The 23,593-nt window shown below is 40.6% G+C and overlaps 1 protein-coding gene across 1 annotated transcript; it reads right to left on the bottom strand.

Moving 5' to 3' along the window:
- Positions 1-99: 99 nt before the first annotated feature.
- Positions 100-8,115, bottom strand: BMP10 (bone morphogenetic protein 10). Its single transcript, XM_006862936.1, has 2 exons — positions 7,621-8,115; positions 100-1,189 (listed from the first exon to the last, which is right to left on the bottom strand). The coding sequence occupies exons 1-2, from the start codon at positions 7,952-7,954 to the stop codon at positions 249-251; spliced, it is 1,275 nt and encodes a 424-aa protein (XP_006862998.1). The 5' UTR covers positions 7,955-8,115; the 3' UTR covers positions 100-248.
- Between the last annotated feature and the right edge of the window lie 15,478 nt (positions 8,116-23,593).

Raw genomic sequence — 23,593 nt, 5'->3', positions numbered from 1 at the left:
ACAAACAGTGTGCTGGCTTGCCATTTGCTGTGACAGAAGGCATTGTCAGCAATGGCAAGTCAAGCTAAAAACAGACTGGAAGGGACCCGAGTGTATAACAAAATATGCATTTCCTACAGCAAACCAACCTGTCCATTCCCCTAAGGCAGTAAGCCTATATTATCTGTACACCCTCATTAAATAATCTCATTAAATAGGAACACAATATACACATTTACAGTTGTTAAATAAGCCACAGGACCCCTCTTCTATCTACAGCCACATTCAGACACTGCCATGCCTTCATATTTAAACTTGTAGGTGACAACGCCCTTGTCTAAATAGAGGATGGATATGGGCTCGAGCTTCGTGGGCACACAACAGGCTTTGGAAGCCTTCTGGGAATTTTTGAGGTGGACCAGGGCCTGGATGATTGCATGCTTTGTGGGTGTAAGATGTTCTGCCAGGGGGTAGTTACAAACACCACGGCATTCATAGGCTTCATATCCAGGTGGAGCAATGATCCACGAGTCCCACCCTATCTCCTTGAAGTCGATGTAGAGTGGGGTCCTTTTGCAGTAGTTTCCCTTGGCGTTCCTTCTGATTCTAGCAGTGGAATCATAGATGATGTTCGACCTCATCTGCAGCAAAGCCTCTTCCCCAGGGCCATTGGAAAAACCATCCAGGCCTAGGTTGTCCAGCTCCAGTAGTTGCTCATGAGAAATCATTTCATTCAGTTCCTCCTTCTGCTCCTTGTCACTGCTTTGGTCATCAGAAAACACAACGAGCAAAGGCACATGCTTATTATGGGCACTGGTGTCTATTTCCAGTTGTCCTCTGCCAAAGTCCTCAACTTCTTCATGGGTGCTCTCGATGTGGACTTCCAACTGGTGGGTAGAAGCACCTGATTTTTGCCAACGTCTAATGGCATCGGTGACATCGAAAGTCTCCCACTCACTGTTGGTTCCATAGATCTCCCCAGACACCAAAACCAGCATGTTTCTTTCACCTCCTCTGTCTTCTTTGTTGTCTAGAATTTCAAAAATGGTAATTTTCCGATCCACTCCTTCATACATCATGCGGTCTCTTTGCACCAGGGTGTACAACCGGAGTTCAGCCATGATGACTTCTTCATGATGAGGGATGGACACGTTGAAGAGGAGAGGATATTTCCGGAGCCCATTCAAACTGGCTGGTTGGGAAAATTGATCTGACAAAAAATAAATAGAGGAAATATTAGATTGTCAATATGTTTCAGAGAAGTGCAGCTGGTGTGGTGCTGTACAATAAGCACTGGACTGTTGACCAAAAGATCAAAACCCACCAGCTGCTCCTTGGAAAGCCTACATAGGGTTGATATGAGTCAGAGCCAACTCAACTGCAATTAACAGCAACAAACATTTGAGATGAGAAGGTCTGTCCACATAGGAAGTTTCATAGAGAAGGAAAGGAGAAGATCAATGAAAGAATGTTAACATTCTCTGATACAGAAGATACTAAAAGGTCTATGGTGATGGTTGTGATTATGTGCCGTGGAGTCAGTTCCGACTCATAGCGACCCTGTACAGGGTTTCTGTGGCTGTAACTCTTTACGGGAGCAGAAAGCCTCATCTTTCTTCTGCGGAATAGCTGGTAGTTTCGAACTGCTGACCCTGAGGTTAGTAGCTCCATTTGTAACCACTACGCTACCAGAGCTCCTTAAAAGGTCCATGGTAGAATGCTAAATTGAGTTAGGCTGCCAAGATTCAGATGAAAAATGTCAGCCTAATGCTAAAGGGTTGTAGGAAACGCACCCAGTCTTGCTTGAGTAGTTACAGAACTGAAGAACTGGGAGGGACCACCAGTGACTAGCCATAAATGGGAGCTGTGGTGGTTGATCTTTTCTTGAAGCTTTTCAGTCATGAGGACTTCTAGACTTTTCACTCATGTATGTGTAGGGGGTGGTGATCCCCACAAAGTTGACTTGGCACTGATCTCCCTGAAAACTTCCATCTATGCTGAGCTGTGTAAGTTAGTATAAATACCCTACAGTAGATGTGGTACTGTAGGATAAGCAATGAACCCAAAGGTCAGTTTGAAATGCAAGGTCAGTGGTTCAAACCTACCAGCCCCTCTTCAGAAACCCTATATAGGGTCACTATGATTTGGAACCAACTCAATGACACTTAACAACAGCAATACTGAACTGCCAACCAGAAGTTGGTGGTTCAAACCTCCCAGCTAATATGCCTGATGATGTGTTCCAGTAAAGATCACAGCTGGGAAACATTATAGTGCAGTGCCACACAGGGCTGCTGTGAGTTGAAATTTACTCAAGGGCACCCAATAGCAAAACAGACCTGGATAACAAACTATAACCTGTGGCAATATCTTGCTCATAACTTGATTTTGGAAATAAAGTTTTATTGGAACACAACACAGCCCATTTGTTTCTGTATTAACTGTTGCTGTTTTTGTGCTGTAATGGTGGAGTGAAAAAGTTACAGCAGATAACAGATGATCCACAAAGCTAACAATATTTACTATTTGGCCTTTTATAGAAAAGTTCGCTTGAAGAAAAAAAAAGTAGCTGTATAGAAAAAGTTGCTGTAAACAACAAAGCCTGACAAGGTCAACAAAACAGCCATATATCAACAGGATCACAACACATAATATGTGGGTGTATGATCTTCAGTAAGGTAGAATGGGAGAAAAGAAATGTTGGAGGTAGATTAATTGCCTCAGTATTATACCCCTCTGGTAGTGGGCTGTGAACCACAAGGTCAGCAGTTCGAAACTACCAGCTGTTCCATGGGAGAAAGATGAGGCTTTCTGCTCCCGTAAAGAATTACAGCCTTGGAAACCCTGTACTGGGTCACTATGAGTTGGAACCGACTCCACAGCACATAACTACCACAATTATACCCCTAGTACATGATGTGGAGTTTGACACACGTAAAACAATCATACACGTTTATTGAATACCGTTTTAAAGGTTCGTTGACCTAATAAGCATACTTTTAAATACTATCAGGTTGACTTCCTAACTGAAAATTTTACTGTAATTCTAAAATCCCTGTACATTTACTTCAGGTAATATGATTCTAAAATCCCTGTACACTTACTTCAGGTAATATGTGTCTACAAGGAGTCCCTGAGGGCATTTGTCATCAGATTATTAAAGGCTCCATGACACCAATGATGCTAAGGACTGCTAATAATCTTTGGCAATATTTCTACCATTATGTACTGAATTCATGATTTCTGTTGGGCCCCTGTTCCACATTATACTCTTTAATAGTTTAATTTAATCTGATTATTTGCACTGAACTAGAAATCATAAAGTCTGCAGTTCAAGCCCACCGGCCACTCATAAAAAGCGTATGTAGGATTAATAACTTCACAGCACACAACAACAACAACCTCTTTTACACTTTCCGCAAACAACAGAATATATGAAATGAGATGTTTGGTGTGATAGCTGTGTATTTTTTCCTAATTCACATTAATAAAGAGACATATAATGATTTAAATAAGGCAGCGTTCTCTGGGTACCACTCCAAATCGTCTTTCCCACTGCTATAGGGAAATACTGGCTAATGGAACAAATTCAAACTCATTAGCTTGCCTCTCAATACTGTGAGAGTGAAAGAAATCTCATGAACTTGTCCCATTTGATAGGCTGCCACGAGTTGGAAAAGTGGGGGCTTGTCTGCATAGTCTCCAAGGCCCCTCCCAATTCTGTAATTTGTGACCGATCCAGCCATAGACTCTATCCATCCTTTTTAGTGCATGGGACCAGCAACTGCTCAACTATTATTTGCTGAACAATTGAATGAATTTGTAAACCCTCCTGTTTCAAGAGGTCCCTGTTGTGGTGCTGTAGGATCAGTACTGGAGTGCTAACCGTAAGGTCTGCTGTTCAAGCTCACTAGCTGCTCTCAGAAACCTTACACAGGGTAGACAGAAACCCAATTCGATGGCAATTAGCAAAAACAACAAACCTGTTTCAAGAGCCTGCACTCTTCACCACTTGCCAAAACACTCCTTTGCCTATTGCATTTCTCACCTTTGGATGTATTCTGATCTTTGGAAAGCCCTCTTACCTCATTTCCACAGAGCCAGCAAGACCAGCTCTAATCCTTCCCTGTACAACCTTCCTGCCTCCCTCTCTCCCTTATCTGAAAGTTCACTCCCCTCTGAGTGACGTGAGCACTTAGTCTCTATAGATCACCACTGACCATTGAAATTTATAACCTTGCATCTCAGTTGTCTTTTTATGAATGTATCTTCCCAATTAAAGTGTTATCATCTGTCAGGTACCACAGCTCAAACTTCCTTTTATGCTTTTAATCTATCAAATGACTGTAACAGAGGCAGTGCTGTCAAAATATTAATTAATTGATGATCTTGGATACCAGACAAGAACATATGTCCTTAAATATTTTAAGCACTTGGATAAGAAGCAAAAGTAATTTGGGAGTTTCCGTTCCTCCCCTCTTGTAAGAATGGAGCTAACTGAACAGGGACCATGAAAAGATCAAAGATGCGGGGGGGGTGGTTTCAATAATAAGAAAAGTATAGAATAATGAGTCAGAACCCACTCAATGACACTTAGCAACTGTAACCTGGTGGGAGGAAGGGATCCCAAAGATATACAGGATGGATATGTTCATTATCTTGATGGTGGGGAAGTTTATATATCTCAAAACCTACCAAATTATTCACTTTAAATATATGCAGTATATTGTATATCAGTTATACAACAATAAAGCTTTTAAAAAACGAGTTCAGTGCATAAGCAAATGGAGTAAGTAATAAGTCCTCACTGTTACTGAATTGATTCTGACTTAGAGAAAGCCTAAGATTGTGCATCTTTGCAGGAGCAGACAGCTTCCTGTTTGTCACGTTGAGAAACTGGTGGGTTTGAACTGCCAACCTTGTGGCTAGCAGCCCAACACCTAACTCACAGTGCCACCAGGGTTCCTTAATTCATAGTTGTTGTTGTTAAGTGCCATCAAGTTGGTTCCAGCCCATGTTGTTGCTAAGTGCCGTCGAGTCGGTTCCAACTCATAGCGACTAATAGGGTTTCCAAGGAGCAACTGGTGAACTTGAACCGCTAACCTTGCAGCTCAGACTGACTTTTCAGTTCACCACATTAACCCACAACGCCACAGACTCATAGAGACCCTGAGTAGGGTTTCCAAGGAGCAGCTGGTAGGTTTGAACCACCAACCTTGTGGTTAGCAGTCTAGTACTTATCCTACAATGCCACACTAGGACTCCACGTAATAGTTGGAGGAGTTCCATTTAAGGGCTAGGGAACTCATGCGTGTTAAGCTAATTTCATATGATGGGTGCTTTGCAAGCATTGCCTTATTTAGTTCTTACAGTGAGACCCTCAAAGAGCAAGGTATCACTGCTTTATTCATTTGACACTGGGTGACATTGATTCTCAATGCAGAGATCACTGATCACAAGGTAAAGATACAGGAATGCTTTTGCCACCTTGCAGGTAGGCACTGGTTAGTTAGATTTGAAGATTTTTGTCTTTGTCTTCTAGGGGAGCTGCCATGAGCAGACCCAAAGGGCCAAAAGAGACACCATAGCTGCCAACAAGGAGAGCCCAGCATAGGATTCTGGCCCCCCAGAGCTGTGCATTCCACCGGCAGACTAACAGAGGTGCAGCAGCTAGATTTCCATGGCTCCTGCCCTCAGTGATCGCCAGCAACAAGTTCTGTAAACTCCACATCCTGGCCTAGACCATCCAAATCCACCTCAGGAGAAGTGAGAACTGAAGACAGTCCTATATGCCTAAGGGACGTAAACTCTATTTTCCCAATACGCCCTGCACCAGGCACTTAGTGCCGGTAAACATCAGGGAGGACACCCACAGAAGACGGTGGTTCATTTTCAGTTCAGACTCACCTCCAAATGGAATCGATATGAATTTGATTGGCCATTTCCATTAGAAATATGTTGCTACATGTTGGAAATTTTGGAGGCTGACTGACATTTAAAGGCAAATGGTATCTCAGGGACCAAGTGATATTTGGAGTACTGGTGGCTCTGTAGGGTAAACACTCTACTGCTAACCACAAGGTCTGCAGTTTAAACCTACCAACCACAACATGGGAGAAAAAAAATGAGACTTTCTGCTCCTGTAAAGATTTACAGCCTTGGAAACCCTATATAGGATTGCTGTGAGTCGGAACAGACTCAACAGCACCTAACACCAACCAGTGATAATTCCTAATTTTTATTCCAATACCTAGTATACTACATAATTCATTAATAATAACAATGTTCCTGCTGTGGCACTGTAGGCTAAGTACAAAACTGGTAACCTCAAGGTCAGCAGTTCAGACCCACCACCTGCTCTTGGAAACCCTATGCAGGGTCACTGAGTGGAAACTGACTTGATTGGCACACAGCAACAACAGCATTTGTTCAGCGCTTGATAGCAAAGGAAGTACGGTTACCCATAACTTCTTTTAAGTCATTGAACAGTGTGACATAAATATTACTATCCTCAGTTTACAAAACAAGAAATTGAGGTTCAGAGAAAGTAAACACATTTTCTACAACTGTTAAAGGAGCTCTGGTAGCGTAGTGGTTACAAGTCAGGCTGCTAACCTCAAGGTCAGCAGTTTGAAACTACCATCTGTTCTGCGGGAGAAAGATGAGGCATTCTGCTCCTGTAAAGGTTTGTAGCCTCGGAAACCCTATTCAGGGTCTCTAGGAGTTAGAATCACTGCAGCACACCACCACCACTACCACCACCAAGTTAGTCAGCTCTCAAAATTCCTATTCTCAGCGATCTCTATAGCATTGCCTTTCCTACTTCAAAAACATCTGGCCAGTGTCAATCTAACCCCTCTTTTATATGTGCATAATGGCTACAAAAGCATAATTGTTAAGTATTAAAGAATTCATTTATTCATACCCACAGCTTATACTATATATATTAAGAGTGGGGATGGAAATTAGCCAATTAACACCATATTAAAGAAGGAATGAATTTGCTATCCTATTAGATTTAGTTACTGGGAAGACGGAACATTTTTCTCAGCCTTGCAAGTATTTTAAAGCCTTATGTATTGTCCTGTGTAAATGCACAGAAATGATAAGTTGGATCATCAACGGGGCATGTACACGTCCCCAAAATTGTAAAGAGTATTCAAGGATATGCATGACCCATCAAACACAACACAATTTTAGGAAGACTCTCCAAAATGTAAGTTTTCATCCAGTTAGAACACTCCTTAAATAAAATCACAAAATGAACACACCATCAAAGTTTAAGTGAAACACAAATCTCCACTTTTCTTATCTTCTCTTTTTTTTTTGTCTACGTTTTCATAACTTCGTTCTAAGTGGAAGTTGATTGAGGCCTATGTGGTAAATGACAAACACAGCATTCATTTTCTCTATTACTTGTGCTCAAATTAAAAAAACTTTTAATTCCCAATTAAGATGTCAAAATGGTAGGCTCTTTATGGTTTTGGATTTAATACCTTTGGAAGTTCTGAAATGACCAAACAAGGGTACCTGTAGACCAAAATCTGCATTGTAGATGCAGTTACCCTTGTTTATATTATTCCTAGGCATTATCTTGCCTCTTTGAAAAATCCTAGCCAATTTTTATTAGCAAAAACTTACCTTCATTTTTGAAACTCCTAATGATGTTGGCAGATGGCATGGAGGTCCGATCTGTTGCAAATTTGTTGTAGAGTTCCAACATGTACTCAGGTGGGTCAACCTTGGTTGAATCCTGCATTGGGATGTCAGACAGATTCAATGTCTTAAGAAACTCGTCCTTCATGCTCTGGAGAAGTGTGTTAAAGTCGACACCATCTTGCTCTGAGAAGACATCATCGAAGAGGGGCATATCTTCTTCCAGAGGCGACTGCTCTAGGCTCATGATGGGGCTGCCAGAAGCCGAGTGAGCCACCAGGCATAAAAGAGCACACAGCTGCAGGGCTGCAGAACCCATGACTCCGCTCGAGCCCCCAGCCCAACCAGGAAGGTTTAGCTCTCCTGGGCTCTAAGTGGCAGTTTTATCTTGCAGGGCGTAAATGTCTCATGTCATCAGAGTTGACAAGTTTGGAAACTCTTTTGCTCTCTCTCCCTCCCCCTACCACTCTTCCTCTCCCCCCAAAAGTCAGGTTGCAGTAATTGGATAACAAAATCCCCTATAGGGGCCAAACCTTTCTTATCTTTCTACTGTAAACTTGTGCACCAGATTTTGTTTCTATCTCGAAATCCCTTTTTCTTTTAATGAGCATTTTGTAAACATTTCCACATTCTGACACTGACTGAGAGATAGGACAATTTTCTTCTTGCAAAGGCTCTGCTTCTCTTCCTTTCAACTCACTTCCTTTGGCGGGAATGCCTGTGACCTGCTTTTATTCATTTTGGTCTCACACATGCACTTATAATCCATACTAGAAATCAGCATAATACCCATCCGTGCTGATTCATATTTGAGTGGAGGTGCTTAGACTGTTGCATAAACAGTTTTGAAGAAATGCCAGAAATCCAATATTTCCAAGTTAATACATATGAATATATTGTGTATTGATATATTTTTAATTTTGGAAATGGTAAAGTGTGAACTTTGAGCTCAATTATCTTTTTTTTTCCTACAGATTCAATATGGTTGAAATGGTTTTTGAGAAATCAATGCAAGTGATTAAAATGTATTAAATATTTCCTTACAGACAGTCATTGTGTTAGATACTTTCCATAAATCATGTAATGTGCCCCCCATAATCACCCTATTATTTTCTCCATTTCATATATGGATAATCAAGGTTAAATAAGTTGCTAGAAATCATAAAGCTACAAAGTGTGACAGCCAGGATTTGAACCCAGGCAGTCTGACTCTTAGCAAGAAAACCCCCCATCATCCTTGTCCACCACTATTCCACTAGACTAAGCGGGTGGACAGCACTATGGAGCATAAGTAATCAGTAGGCCATGTCTGAGCCAGGCAGGTCATGGCATCAGCAGGGAGGTAATCATCTGTGTCTCATGCCATGAATTATTAATATGATCAAATTCTCCACCAAGTCCATTAGGGCTAAATCAAATTGGCTCCAGTAAAAGCTTGTCAAGTGCTTATTATGAGACAGATGAAAATGTTTGGGACTGAAAAAATGGTACGACAGGTTGTGTCTGTTGTTGTTGTTGTTAAGTGCTGTTGAGTCAGTTCCAACTCACAGCAATTCTGCATAATGTTTCCTAGGAGCTGCTGGTGAGCTTGAACCACCAACCTTGTTATTCAAACTGAACCGTGTGGCCTAGTACCTTATTTAGTGCCTTAGTGTGGTCAAGGAAGCTCTGGGGCAACTCCAGGAGGTAGTTTTCAAGCTGAGGAGGGTATATTTGTTCTCCCTAACTTGCTGACTATGTGGTGCTATGTTCAGAAGAACACATCTAAACATTTGGTATACTGGAATACTCTGTTTTTTCAGTTAAATTACCCCAGTAGGTTATCAACAACATCTCCACTTTGCTTCACGTTCTCTAAGGTTTGTAGCTTAATGTTCTGGTTTGCTTAAAAAAAAAAAGGATTTAAAAATCTTACAGCAACATACTGAACCTCCACAGAAAGAATTCTATTTTGAGGAGAAACTCTTCTTCAAGATTATCCATCTGTCCGGTGATTATAAATTTTTATTCAACAGTTCACTTCCATTACAACTTCTGCTCCTATTTTAAAAAGACAATTGCAGACTGAAAATAGATTAAACTTACAACAGGCCCACAAGTGAGCCCGAGGGCTGGCACCCACTCTGTGGGTGATACATCTTAGCATGAAGTTTCTGATCACATACCACCAAGGCCCTTCTTATAACCCCCTTCATGAAACAAGCAGAGATGTCATTGCACACTCCAAAACTCTGAATGGCAGGCCTGTGTGTGTCCCTGCTGTTGGGCAGCAAAGCCAGCACTGGGACTTGTAACCAGGGTGCTGGCTTCAAAGTTCAGGAGCAGAGACAGGTACCCCACATTGCAGGGTTCTGATTCTTTACATCCTTGGGGGTTAAAAGACATGACTGGCATTTCACCGGCTTCCCTATATCTTGTGTTAGAGGAACCCTGTATGATGTGTCACCAGCAAGATGTTTACATCTTGGGACAATTCAAAGATAAAACAGGAATAACTACATCTCAGTCCCTACAGTTTTTTAAAATATGGTGGTGTTGGTAGTGATTGTGTGCCACCAAGTCAGACCTTGTATAGGGTTTCCAAAGCTGTAAATCTTTGTGACAGCAGAAAGCCTCATCTTACTCCATGCTTCATAAATGTCTGAAAGCCCTTTGGCTGGGTTTCCTGCATGGAGGAAGGGGACAAAAGCTTCCCTTCTTCTAGCTCTCAGGCACTTGACATCTGTATCATCCCCATGATTTTCTCTAGAACCTGTTCCTGATAAATCGCATCTGCCTCTAAAGCTTTCAAATATTTCCACATTCCTTTTCCTGTCTTGACTTTTTTAGACACAATTGCTTCTATCACTTTGCCCTGAACTCTTTATTTTGGCACCGTGAGTAATTGCCTAATTTGGCAGCAACAGTTAGTGAATCAGAAGATGTATTGCATTGGTCAAATCTTCTACAAAAGACTTCTTTAGAATCTGAAAAAGCAAAGAAGTAATTTTCAGGACTAAATTACACCTAATCCAAGCCATGGTATTTTCAATCCAGTCGTATGCATGTGAAAGTTAGACAGTGAATAAGGAAGACCAGAGAAAAAATGATGCATTTGAATGGTGTGTTGATGCAGAATATTGACTATACCGTGGACAGTCAGAAAAACATAAAAATCTTCTTGTAAGAAATACATCCAGAATACGCCTTTGATGTGAACATCTTACATGTTTTGGACGTGTTTTCATGAGGGACATGATGCTTGGTAAAGCAGAGAGTGAACAAAGATAGACTGACACAGTGGTTGCAAGAATGAGCTTGAACAGTTGTGAGGATGGCACAAGATGGGCAGTCTTTCATTTTGTTGCACAGAAGGTTGCTATGAATTGGAACTAACTCAACACCACCTAACAACAATAATGACATTCTTTTGGATCCTACTCATTTGGGACGTCTGACAGGTCATTCAGAGTGGACTGAAATCCTGAATCAAGGATATAAAAGGCTTGTTTAGACATAAAGCGAACCTACTTGTGTGAAAGAGGAAATATCAATTATACATTATGCTTTTCAATTCCAGTACAAAATGTACAAGAGCTTCTACTTTGCAATGTTCCGAGGAAACTTTTAAGCCTTGTACCTATAACTGTACAAACTTGAAGTTTCTATCAGTGAGTTCCTTCACATCCTCGAAAAACATCTGAGATGGATCTAGACAAGGTTGATGAGGTCCATTCACAACAACCTCATGAATCCTATTGTACCCTGAGAGTACTGGGAAGATACTTTAAATTTCTCTTGGCTGAGAAGAGGCCAATGAAGTTAAGATGTCTTTGAACATTATTCTAGGTCCTTAATACTTTGGACTCCACTTCAGAAATATTAGCTTAGCTCTTTCTACCTCTTCAGGGATGTTAGGATGGGTTGTGTTATTGTTAAGTGGTATCAAGTTGTTTCCTACTCATAGGACTAGGGTATACCTCTTCTAGCCAGACATGTAGTAAAAATATTAGCAAGCTTTATGACAGAGGTCAAGGAGCCCTGGTAACACAGTGATTTATGATTTGGGCTGCTAACTGCAAGATCAGCACTTCAAATCTACCAGTTGCTTCTTGGGAGAAATATGATGGTTTCTGCTCCCATAAATATTTACCACCTTGGAAATCCTATATGGAAACCCATTATGAATTGGAACTGACTTGCCACACATGACCACCACTACCACCATCAAAGAGTTCCTGTCTATCAGAACAAATACCAACTATAGTTCTGGAGCAGGGATTTGGAGGTTGTAAACTTTACCTCCTGAGCTCAGGATCCTGGAGAAATTGAAGTGGAGTCTTGAGGGGAGGGGTCAGGCAGCAACTATTTATCAACTTGCATGGAAGTATCTTGAGATTTTAAAGAACTAACATAACTTTAATATGTATGACAGATGAATCTAAACCATGCCTAAAATTTCTAATCAGTGGGCTATTGATTCGAAATTTTAGGCAGAGTTTAGGCCTGATGTAGCACTGGACTGCAAACCACAAGGTGGTAGTTCAAATCCAGCAGATTCAGAGCGCCCACAGAGCCAGACTATCTCTGCCCATTCTAAGAGAAGATCTTGTTTCTTCCTTCCAGTTTCTAGTAGTCCTGGGCATTTCTTAGTATCCCTTGCCATTCAGATGCATCTTAACATAGTGTCATTTCCTGTGTGACCCATTTCTGGGTCTATTCTGCCTTTTTGTAAGATAGCAGTCAGAAGGGATTAGGACCCACTCTACTCTGGTATGAACTTGCTAGTTTAATTGGCAACCTCTTCAAAGAAGATCATATTCACCAGTACAAGGGTTAGGACCTGAATGTATCTTTGTAGGGGATCACAACTTAATCCATAACAATATAGTTTCTTGCTTAAAATGTGGGTAGGAGAACAGGAAAATACAGAGTAGTCAAGCAACGGGCAGTCTCCATAGAATACTGTCAGCGTCAGAAATGAATGAAGACTGCTGTTGGGAGTCACATCACCTTGTCCATGGTTTATGAGAACAGGCTACTAATCCTTCCGCTACCCTCACTTCCAATCCATCTGTTCTCAACATGGTAGCAAGATCCTGCTATGACATCAAATGATCACTCTTCTACTCACTGAGAGAAAAAGACCAATTCTAACAATAGTCCTGAACAAGACATGGTGGTGGCATTGTTGGAAGAGATCAATGGAACAGAATAAAAAGCCTGGGAAAAGACCCACACAAACATGAAATATTGATATATGATAGCTGATATCACAATTCAAAAGGAGCTCTGGTAACGTAGTGCTTACGAGTTGGGTTGCTAATCTCAGGGTCAGCAGTTCAAAACTATTAGCTGTTCCACGGCTGTAAAGATGAGACTTTCTGTTCCTGTAAAGATTTATAGCCTTGGAAATCCTCTACAGGGTCTCTATGAGTAGGAACCGATTCCATGACACACCATCCACCCACCATCACAGTTCAATGGGGAAAGAAGGGACAAATTGTTTAATATGTGCTGGGACCATTTCTTATGAATTTTTATTGTCTTTGTGAAAGGCCAATTTTGAACCTTTGTCTTGGTGATATAGAAAACTTTGGGAGAGTTCCAGGGGGAACAGTCCTATCACCCTAAGAATGGATTCCTCATATGCTCTCTCTAATCCTAGAGGATGACAATGGAATAAATGATAATACTATCCCCCTTTTCTCAACAAAAGAGAAAAAGGTAACCCACACTGAGAAGAATTATATTATTATATTATTTGATATTAACAACAAAACTCCAAATTATTATCATTATTATTATATTTAGCTTTAGACAAAACTTCACTAAGAATTGTATGGAGTAGGAAGTTCCACAACTATATTGTTATATAAATATTATTTTATATTTTATGAAAATATGCAAAGCAAAAGATACACCATTTCAACAAATTCTACTTGTACTATTCAGGGATACTGTTTACAGCCTGCATGTTGCGTGACCAGTCTTGCTACACTTTTCCAAATTATTCAACCACCATTGACATGAATCCACTATCCTCTAAATGATTCCATCTAACCTTTCCAGATGTATTTGCTAAAAAAAAACACATGCGTAACGTAGCGTGAGGCAATCATCTGGTGCATGACATTAATCTGTATTTTAAAAAACATTGTCATAGTTCTTGACAGCTAACCAACCATTTTTGCATATACTACATAAGTAGTAAATGCTAGAAACGAAAGTGCCCACTGACCTAGCATATCCTAGGAATGAAACCAACCGCCCATCAGAGTGCTCTCAGAATCACTAGAGGTGTTTGACAGCTGCACTAAGCAACCACACAGAGTCCAAAGACAAAGAAGTAAACCCAGCCAGGGCGCTCTGCCATGGCTCAGAGATAAGTCAAGCCCTTTAACACCAGAGGCTGCTAAGGGTTTATTCCACACTCTCAGTGAGATAAGCTGCCATTCACGCCTCACGAGACACTCAGATCTGGAAAGCAGCTGAGAGGGAAAACTAAGAGACTCGAATGAGTTCAATCATTTCAGTGGAAAAAACGAGCAGATTTCAAGTTGTTTTGCTTCTGGTTCCTGGAGGAACCATCAATAGTATGGTTCTCAAAGTGCTGGGTTTTCCAAGCATGTTAATGTGAAATTGGGAAGAGGAATCGGGCCCTACATGGAATCCCATTGTTTATCAACCATTTTGATCTCAGTAGGTGTCCCTGGATGGTACACTGGGCTGCCAATGAAAGACTGGAGATTCAAATTCACCCAGAGTCATCTGGAAAGAAAGATCCAGTGATCTACTTATGAAAAAAAAGAAAGAAAAAAAAGTCATTGAAAATTCTATGGGACACATTTATACTATGACACACTTGGGGTCCTGTTGGATCAGAGTTGCCTCTACAGCAACTTTTAAAATATAAGCCTTACTTGCCTTCATTTTCCCATTTTACAGATGATACTGGAAGACCAAAAGTTTGATTGAATTGTCCCGAGGTCACACACATCACACAGCTCTTGAAACTTGCCACTGCACCCTCCTAATTCTCTAAAACAGCTATTTTTAGCTAATAGTGTACGTAGTTGGACTTTGAGAAAGTAGATAGTACATGATGTGAAACCTGAATATATGACTATAAATCAGCCATAGAATGAGAGCTGTCAATGGTGGTCTTGAATGGTGGAGGGTGACTGACTCCTGTAAGGTTTATCGATTTCCCCAGAAAGATAGGCAAAAATTTGCAAGGTCAGGGCAAGTCACACTCATGGTATTGAACTTGGAAAGTGACCTAGTAGAAGAAGACATGTGGTTTTATGAAAAGATCATCTCAGCCCAAATCAATTTTTGAATCTCAGTTTCCACAGTATGAAACTGTATAATGATATACCATATCATATGGAGTCTGCATGTGGCACTGGAGGATAAGCACAGGACTTCTAACTGCAAGGTCGGTGGTTCAAACCCACCAGCCACCCTTGGAAACCCTATACAGAGTCTCTATGATTTAGAACCGACTCAACAGCACATAACAACAACGTACCATATACCTTATTCGTTGCCAGTGAGTGGTTTCCAACTCAGAGCAACCTTACAGAACAGAATAGAACTGCCCCATGGGTGGCAGCGTAGTGTTTACAAATCGGGCTGCGAACCACAAGGTCAGCAGTTCTAAACTACCAGCCATTACACGGGAGAAAGATGAGGCTTTCTGCTCCCGTAAAGATTTACAGCCTTAGAAACCCTGTACAGGGTCACAATGAGTCGGAACCAACTCCACAGCACACAACAACAACAACAATCTCCCATGGTGCAGCTGGTGTGTTCAAACCATTGACGTATCAGTTAACTATTTAGCACTCAACCAGTATTCCTCCAGGGCTCTTTTGTATAATATAGAATGCTATAAATGTAGCCTTTTTACTCCACATTCCATGTGTGAGTCACTGACTAATAAGACTAACTCTATCATTTAGAATCATCAACTCTCAAAGTTGGAAGGAACACCAGAGGTCAGTGTGTCTGACCTGCTATGGTCTGAAGGAAGGGCAGGAAGGAGAGAGAAATAACTGGGCCCTTCTTTATCAGTGGGCAGCCACTTTTCTGACTACTTTCACTTGACAAGTTCAGCAACTTGCATGCCAGAAGAGCTTCTTGGAGAAGGTCTTCCGTATCACAGAGATAGCCTAAGTGGTGTTGAGCATCATACATTTCTTTGTGAAGTCAGAGTCTACATGTGACCCATCTTCACTAAATGTCATGCTATAGAACAAAGAAGGGAAAGGGAAAAAAAGAGAGAGAGAGGCTAAAAGCCATGGGAAATATTCATTTTTAGGTAATGTTGAGATGGAAAATCATCCTTCTGACTTTTAAACAAAAAAAGACTAGTCACTTCTACCTTAGAAACCTTAATTACCCCCTCAGGAAGATCTTTTTCTTTCTTCCCTTCAATGGAAAAAGGTCAGGTTATAAGAGGCGAGTTCCAATCTAATCCCATGATGTCATAGAAGAGACATTCTGCTTAAGCAATCCTTACAAAGTAATGTGAATATATGACCGGGACATAACAAAGTGAATTTTAGATACATGCCTTTAATTAATTTTTCTGATGCAATTTGAGCTGGGTGGAAGTCCGGGAGACAGACATCATTTTTGTGATCTTACATGTGCCCTCCAAAATTAGTAGTAAACTATCCATCAGGCCTGTGTGTTTTAGACCCATTGGTTAATTACCCCCCGGGATCTTGTGCAGTTAGAATTGATAGCAGTGTCTAAAAGGAATTTTAGTGGAGGGTAGCTACAGAATTCTTAAAATAGCCACCCAGACAGCTAAAAGGAAACTGAATAGCTGAATTGTAGAAAAATGTAGAACTTTTTAAAAGTGAGATTTTGCATTCACCTTGATTCTACCACTGATTTTTACCACAAAACAATCAGTAGTCAATAGCTTAGCTAAGATGAAACACCCAAATTAATTCTGTAGTAAGACAACATTTGTGATAAAAAGAACCCCAAAGTCTGCATCCCCAAGCTGTTCTTCCAGGCACTAGAATGACCATTCTCTGGTGCATGGTTCACATACTTGTGAGTTGTATCAGCTTCCCTGAGATAAGGTTAGAATGTCTGCCTTCTCACACACCACGAACTTCTTGAGGGCAGGGATTGTATTCCACTCATTTATCCTTAGAAGCGAAGTATGAAGTTTGACACATCGTATATGCTTGATGAATTTATGAACAAAGAAGTGCATTTGTGATATGGTACAATTACATATCTATCTACTTTGTGTTTTATGTAATACCCATTCAGTCTCACCAGTTGCTCCTTGGAAACCCTTACGGGGTCGCTATGGGTCAGAACCTACTCCACAGCACTTAACCACAACAACAACAACAACACGTCATCCTGGTCTGGAGATGTAGACCGCTCCTAAGAAACCCTACACGGGTTTACTGTAAGTTAGAACTGACTTGATGACACTTAACAACAATAACAACACAACATAGAGAATGAAGCGTAAAGATATTCATGGGAAGTCTACAGTTAAATTAAAAGTCACAATCTCCCCTCTAAATTATTGGTGTTTTCTAAGCCCTAAAGGAATCATGTCTCTTGCCTCTTGTCACCTCATTACACTACTTGTTTGGGATATCCTTTGTAAGTATTGTGTTTCTCTCTCTGGCTGTTCCTCTTTGGGTTAAGTGTTTGGGGAATACTGCTTAGTGACTTTAATCCCGCCAATCCTGGTCCTCCAAGTGGCTGATGAGAAAACAGGAGCCTGGGCGTATCCCAATTAAGAGGGCACATCTTCTCCAACTCACTGCTCCCTTCCCTTGGTTTATGGGCAAAACTTCTCTGAGCCCCTTCTTGGCCTGATTATATTTTCCTTGGGCTACCTTTACCTTCAAATGGTGCTAGGACGAAAACACTTGGACATTAGAACTCTTGGATTTTAAACTTTGAATCTGCTCAGTCCAGTCCAGCTCACCAGGATTTTACATTAAGTTTTGGAGAAAATCCTCACAGGAATAAAAGATTTTACGTGGAGCCTCCCCTTCTACATAAATGCTATTCTCTGTAACTTGTGATGGTGAGGTCATGCAACTCTTTGAGGAGTCAGGAATCTTGAGCCTCAGCCAGATGCAACTTATCATGGCTAATAATTCATCATTCACCACCACCACTAGAACAAATGTTTATTAAGCACCTACATTGTGTAATGCACAGTGGCACTAGGTTGGCAAGGAAAAGCACTGTGCTGGCAGTACTAAAAGACTAACGATTAAAAGCTGCCATTTATTCAGGTTCTACTCCACATGGCCAGGAATAGATCACCTGTTTTTTTTATAATCATCCCCAACATCCTGTGGTACAGATGTTATATGGACACCAGTGTACAGATGAGAATGCTGGTCAGAGTCAGGAAGAGGAAGAGCAAAGCTAGACACCAGGTCTCTTCCATTGTAAGACCCAGTCACTCACGCATCCCCAAGAGGAACCTACTGGGTGAAATGAGGGCGTGGCAGAGAACACAGGTTGTGGGGAGAGAGACAAGACACAGGATCAGTTACTAACTGCCATTGACTCTACTCTGACTGATGTTGATCCCAAGTGTGTCAGAGCACATCTGTGCTCTATAGGGTTCTCAGGAGCTGATTCTTTAGTAGATCATCAGGCCTCTTTTTCTGAGGCATCACTAGGTAGATTTGAAACACCAACTTTTTAGTAATCAATTACACATCTTTATCATTTTTGCTACCCAGGGACTCTTGAAGCATAGGAAGGGAACACCTTTCTCTGTAATAGGAGAAGAAGAGAAGAATGTGTGGACATATAGTCACATTTGATATCATAAGAGAAGTTGAGGAAAGTTATACCTCCTAGCCTCAATTTCTTCTGTAAAGTGAAAGGCAAACTTATCTGACCAGTTAAGTGAGTGTATACATTGGGCAGCAGTATTAACAGTAATAAAGGTAGCAACAAACATTTACTGGATTTACTAAAAGATGAGGCTGCTTGTTCCCATATAGATGTACAGCCTCGGGCACCCTATGGAGCAGGTCTACTCTGTCATATAGAGTGGCTATAAGTCAGATTCAAATCAACAGCCGTGGGTCGATGCATCTGACCTAATTGAGTTAGGTCACTAATAGAGTTAGATTAGTGATTAGTTTTAAGCCTCAGTATTCCATGAGATAGGTAGTGTTTTGCATTCAAGGACGCTGAGACTCAAAGAGGAGAAATAGCATGCCCACTGTGGAATGCACACTAAGTGTAGAACTGAGGCTTTAACTTCAGAGTGCAAGTTGCAGAGGGGAAAGGAAGAAACTGACCAGTAAGGTGCAGAGATTTACTTTCCACTTAAAAGATAAACACTGGTAGTTTGAGAGGTGGTTTGTTCGCAGGGGAAATTTTTAGCCTTGCTTTCTTGAGCTGAAAATGGGACAGCAAGGTCAACATATCTGGGAGGTAGATTGATATGCTGAAACTGAAATTGAAAACAGAAATTAGGTGTAGACTTTTAATAAAACCGATATATCATATACATACGACATTACTAAAAAAACAACCACATACACACTGCCATCAAGTTAATTCTGAATCATAGTTACCCTGTATAGACTGTAAATCTCTACAGAAGCAGACAGACTCATCTTTCTCCCCCAGAGATGCTGGTGGGTTTGAATTGCCCACCTTGAGGTTAGCAACCCAATACCTAACCCACAGGGGCCACCATGTGTGAGTGATGCTGTTTAAGACATATGTAAGTCCTAATATTTACAAATATGCTAAAATACACAATTTCCACTGCAAAATTTAATCAATTTTAAGTAACCCCTTTAGAATCTTAACTAGTATGTCATAGACCATTCACATAGTTCTTGAAATCACCTCTGCTTTGAATTTCAGCAATCTTGTAAAGTTCTGTAGTAAAGTGAACTGGGTCTGCATTTTATGGGTGGCTGTGAAACATAAACTAAATGTACATTTAGAGAAGAAAATACAGTGAAAACTGTGAGACCGGACACTAAATGGGACTGCCTTGATTTTCCAGGCCTTCCCAGTTCTCTACTTTTGACAGGGTGTAGTCTTACCAGTTTGCTATCACTCTCTGTTAGTGAAAAATATTTGAGCCTGCCTTCTCTGGCAGGTTTCTACCTTACACGGGTTCCAGCTTTCATAGATCATATTGTAATTGGGCTGAGGAGCCAGAAGCAGTGGGACCATTTTAAGAAGAGAAGATAAGGAAAATATGAAGAATATTGTCAAGGACCAGAGGACAGAACCTTGGAGAATTAAGTCTTTCTAAGAGAACGTGAAGACTGGCTCTTGCTTTAATCTTTTGCTGCTTGCTACTTAAAAAAAAATGAAATAAAATTTTACCACAAAGCCAAGGAGAGAGGGGTTTCTATGCCAAAAGCAGTTCCTGTTTCCTTGCTGAATTGATGCTGTTGAAGTTGTCAGGTACCAATGTTTTACTAGATGCCTCAGGTGGTTGTCATTGCTGCTAATAAGTGCCATCGAGTCAGTTCTAACCCATACCGACCCTGTATAGGGTTTCCAAGGAATAGCTGGTGAGCTTGAACTGCCTGCCAGCTTTGTGTTTCAAACTGACTTTGCAGTCCAGTGCATTAACCCAAAATACCACACCAGGACTCCCAAAGAGCTTGGTAAAATTATTAAACTCAGTCGTAACTTAAAAAAAAAGAAGAACAGTTTTCAATATTTTTAGGGCCTTTAACTCTTTTCTGTCATTTATTAGCCAAATTCACAACCCCTTTTGCTATGCACACACTTGACACACTTGTCTTGATAATCCACGTAGGTCTGCAAGGGTTTCATCCATAGGCACTCAACAGTCAGTGTTTTGGAGCTCTCCTTCTATTGGTGTTAGGAGTCACTGAGTTGACTCCAGTTCATAGCGAGCCCTATGCACAACAGAACAAAACACTACCCAGTCCTGTGCCTCATCACAATTGCCATTATGTTTGATCCCTTTGGGGCAGTTCGAGTGTCAGTTCATCTCATTGGCAGTCTTCCTCTTTTTCAAGCATGATGTCCTTTTCCATGTGTGAATTGCTGCTGATAACATGTTCAAAGTACATGAGACACAGTCCCACCAGCCTCACTTCTAAGGATTATTCTGACTGTATTTGCTACAAGACAGATTTGTTTCTTCATTGGTGTGTAATGTATCAAATCTCTTCTTGAGAAAGTGGCTAAATTCAGGCGGGATATTCTCAAGGTTTTATTTTGGCTTTTGTGGACTTATTTAATTTTTTTTTTCAGTTTCAGGCTCAATCTGTATAGAGCAATTAATTGATTGTATGTTCCAGTCTATCCCTGGTCTATTCTGACTGATGATATTGAGCTTAACTCCTTTCTGTCAAGGTCCATTTACGTTGTTGAAAAACAGATATTTGCAATGAATGAAGTCATTGGTCTTGCAAAATTCTATCATGTGATCTCAGGCTCATTTTTATCACCTGGGTGATATTTTCCAACTTTTTGTTTCCAACTTTCACATTCTCATCACCAGTAATTATCAATGTATCATTGATCAATTTCAGATTAAAGAAGTTGACAGAATTCTTTAATTTCTTCATCCTTGTCTTTTGTGGTTGGTGTGTAAATTTGAATAATAGTTGCATTAGCTGGTCTTCTTTGAAGGCATATGGATCTTATCCTACCACAGGCAGCATTGTACTTCAAGATAGCTCTTGAAATGTTCTTTTTGATGATGAATGTGATACCATTCCCCTACAATTTATCATTCCTGCCATGGTAAACCACATGACTGTCCAATTAAAAATCACCAACACTTGGCCATTTTATCTCACCAATACCTAGGATATCGATCTTTATGCATTCTATTTCATTTTTTATTACTTCCACTTCTCTTAGATTCATACATCATACATTCCAGATTCCAATTATTAATGGATGTTTACAGCAGTTTCTTCTCATTTTGACTTGTAACACCATCATAAAATGATGGTCTCGTAAGCTTTCCTTGACCCACATCATCAAAGTCAACTGTACTTTGAGGAGCTAGCTCTTCCCCAACTGTATTTTGAGTGAAAGGAGTCATAGTGATGCTGTAGGATAAGCACTGGAATGCTAACTGCAAGGTTGGCAGATCAAACCTACCAGCTACTCCATGGGAGAACGATGAGACTTTCTGTTTCTGTGAAGATTTACAGTTGATATGAATTGGAATAGATTGATTGATAGTGCATTTCGGTTTCAGGTTTTCCAAGCATCTTCCTGAACTTTATCAGACAATGTCATATTGCTATCCATAAGATTTTCATTGATGAATCCCTCAAAAGTAGACCACTTCTAGGGAGGGAGAGGGACTGTGTGTTGATGGCCAGGCGGCAGGCTTGCAGAGTGTGCCCTTTGGTTGTTTGAATGGTTATATATTCCTGAGTGCTTCGGTGTACATACAAAAAAAAAAAAGAAAGAAAGAAAGAAAGAAACCAGAAAAACTACAACAGAGGGAATGAAAGCAAATGCTGTTGAAGGGATTGTAATCATTGCAATGAAACGAAATACGGTGGGATGAATATAAAGCTGATGTTCTACCATGTAAACTATCACTCAATTCACAATATAAACTTTTTAAAAAAAAGTAGACCACTTCTTCCTATACGGTTCTTAGTGTGGAAGTTCCATTGAAACCTGTCCAACATGGTGACCCTGCTAATATTTGAAACAACAGTGACATAGCTTCCAGCATCACAGCCACACACAAGCCACCACAGTACAGCAAACTAATAGACATGTGGGACTGCCTATAATAAACATCATTAATGTTCATTACACAGACAGCAAAGTGATAGTCCCACTTCAGATGTGCATTGAATCTGCATATAAACTTCTAGTCATTTTATTACAGAAAATTTTTCTAAAGAAAAATGTTTGGATATTTTTCTTTTTATCTTCATGGCTTGAGTATATAATTTTAAACATGTTGTCAGAAAGAGTCACTGTCTAGCCTAGAATTTCCTACTGTTAAAGCGTGTTGCTCTGTGGGCAGAAAACTTGATCTTTGCTCTAATCTGGCAATTGTCTTAACCCCTCAAAGCCTCACTTTTTTTTCCGATAAAGCAAGGATAATTATGCTTGACACAATAAGGTTAAATATTGGTCATTTTTATTATGACTGAAGAGATCTATTCGGCCCCCAGGCTTTGAAACCATTTATCTTTCCTTTGAGATAAAATCTTGTTTTAAAATTTAGTATCTTCTACATCTTTTACCGGAGTCCTGGTGTGGTGCTGCAGAATAACTCTACTAGATCACAAGGTCGGTTTGAACTGGAAGGTCGGTGGTTCAAATTCACCAGCCACGCCTCGGAAACCCTATGCAGGCTTGCTATGAGTCAGAACGGACTCAACAGCACTTAACAACAATACCTTTTACCGTGCAAAGTCAGTTTGAACTGCAAGGTTGGCAGTTCAAGTTCTCCAGCTGCTCCTTAGAAATGCTATAAAGGGTCCCTATGAGTCAAAACCAGTGCAATGGCATTTAACAACAACAAATCATCTCAAAAATTGCTTTGGAAATTTCTTTAAAATTAATAATAAAATGAATGCATGGGCAATTCTAATTTAATGAGAAGGTTTAATTCATTGAATGATTCATTTAATTTATCTAACTTTGATAAGTCAGCAGTTTGAAACTCCCAGCTGTTCCGTGGGAGAAAGATGAGGCTTTCTCTTCCTATACAGGGTTGCTATGAGTGGGAGATGACTCCACAGCACACCACCACTACCACCAATGTAGTCATGATGACTCCTGGCATGGTGCTGTAGGATCCGCAGTGAACTGTGAACCACAGGTTGGCAGTTCAAACCCACCAGGTGCTCCATGAAAACAGGTTTCTTATGAGTTGGAATGGACTAAACGGCACTTAACAACAATAAACAGTGTGGTGGTGGGGTACCATTGAGTCGGTTCCGACTCGTAGCAACCCTGCACA

The sequence above is a fragment of the Chrysochloris asiatica genome, unplaced genomic scaffold (assembly GCF_000296735.1).
Source record: "Chrysochloris asiatica unplaced genomic scaffold, ChrAsi1.0 scaffold00052, whole genome shotgun sequence".
Classification (NCBI taxonomy): Eukaryota; Metazoa; Chordata; class Mammalia; order Afrosoricida; family Chrysochloridae; genus Chrysochloris; species Chrysochloris asiatica.
This window is presented reverse-complemented; position numbering and strand designations above follow the sequence as displayed.

Bases quoted from the DNA above. Each gene is read 5' to 3' on its own strand.
- BMP10 (XM_006862936.1), bottom strand. From the start codon at position 7,954: ATGGGTTCTGCAGCCCTGCAGCTGTGTGCTCTTTTATGCCTGGTGGCT. The intron at 1,190-7,620 runs GTAAGTTTTTGC...ATTTTTTGTCAG, and splicing joins TAGGAGTTTCAAAAATGAAG to ATCAATTTTCCCAACCAGCC.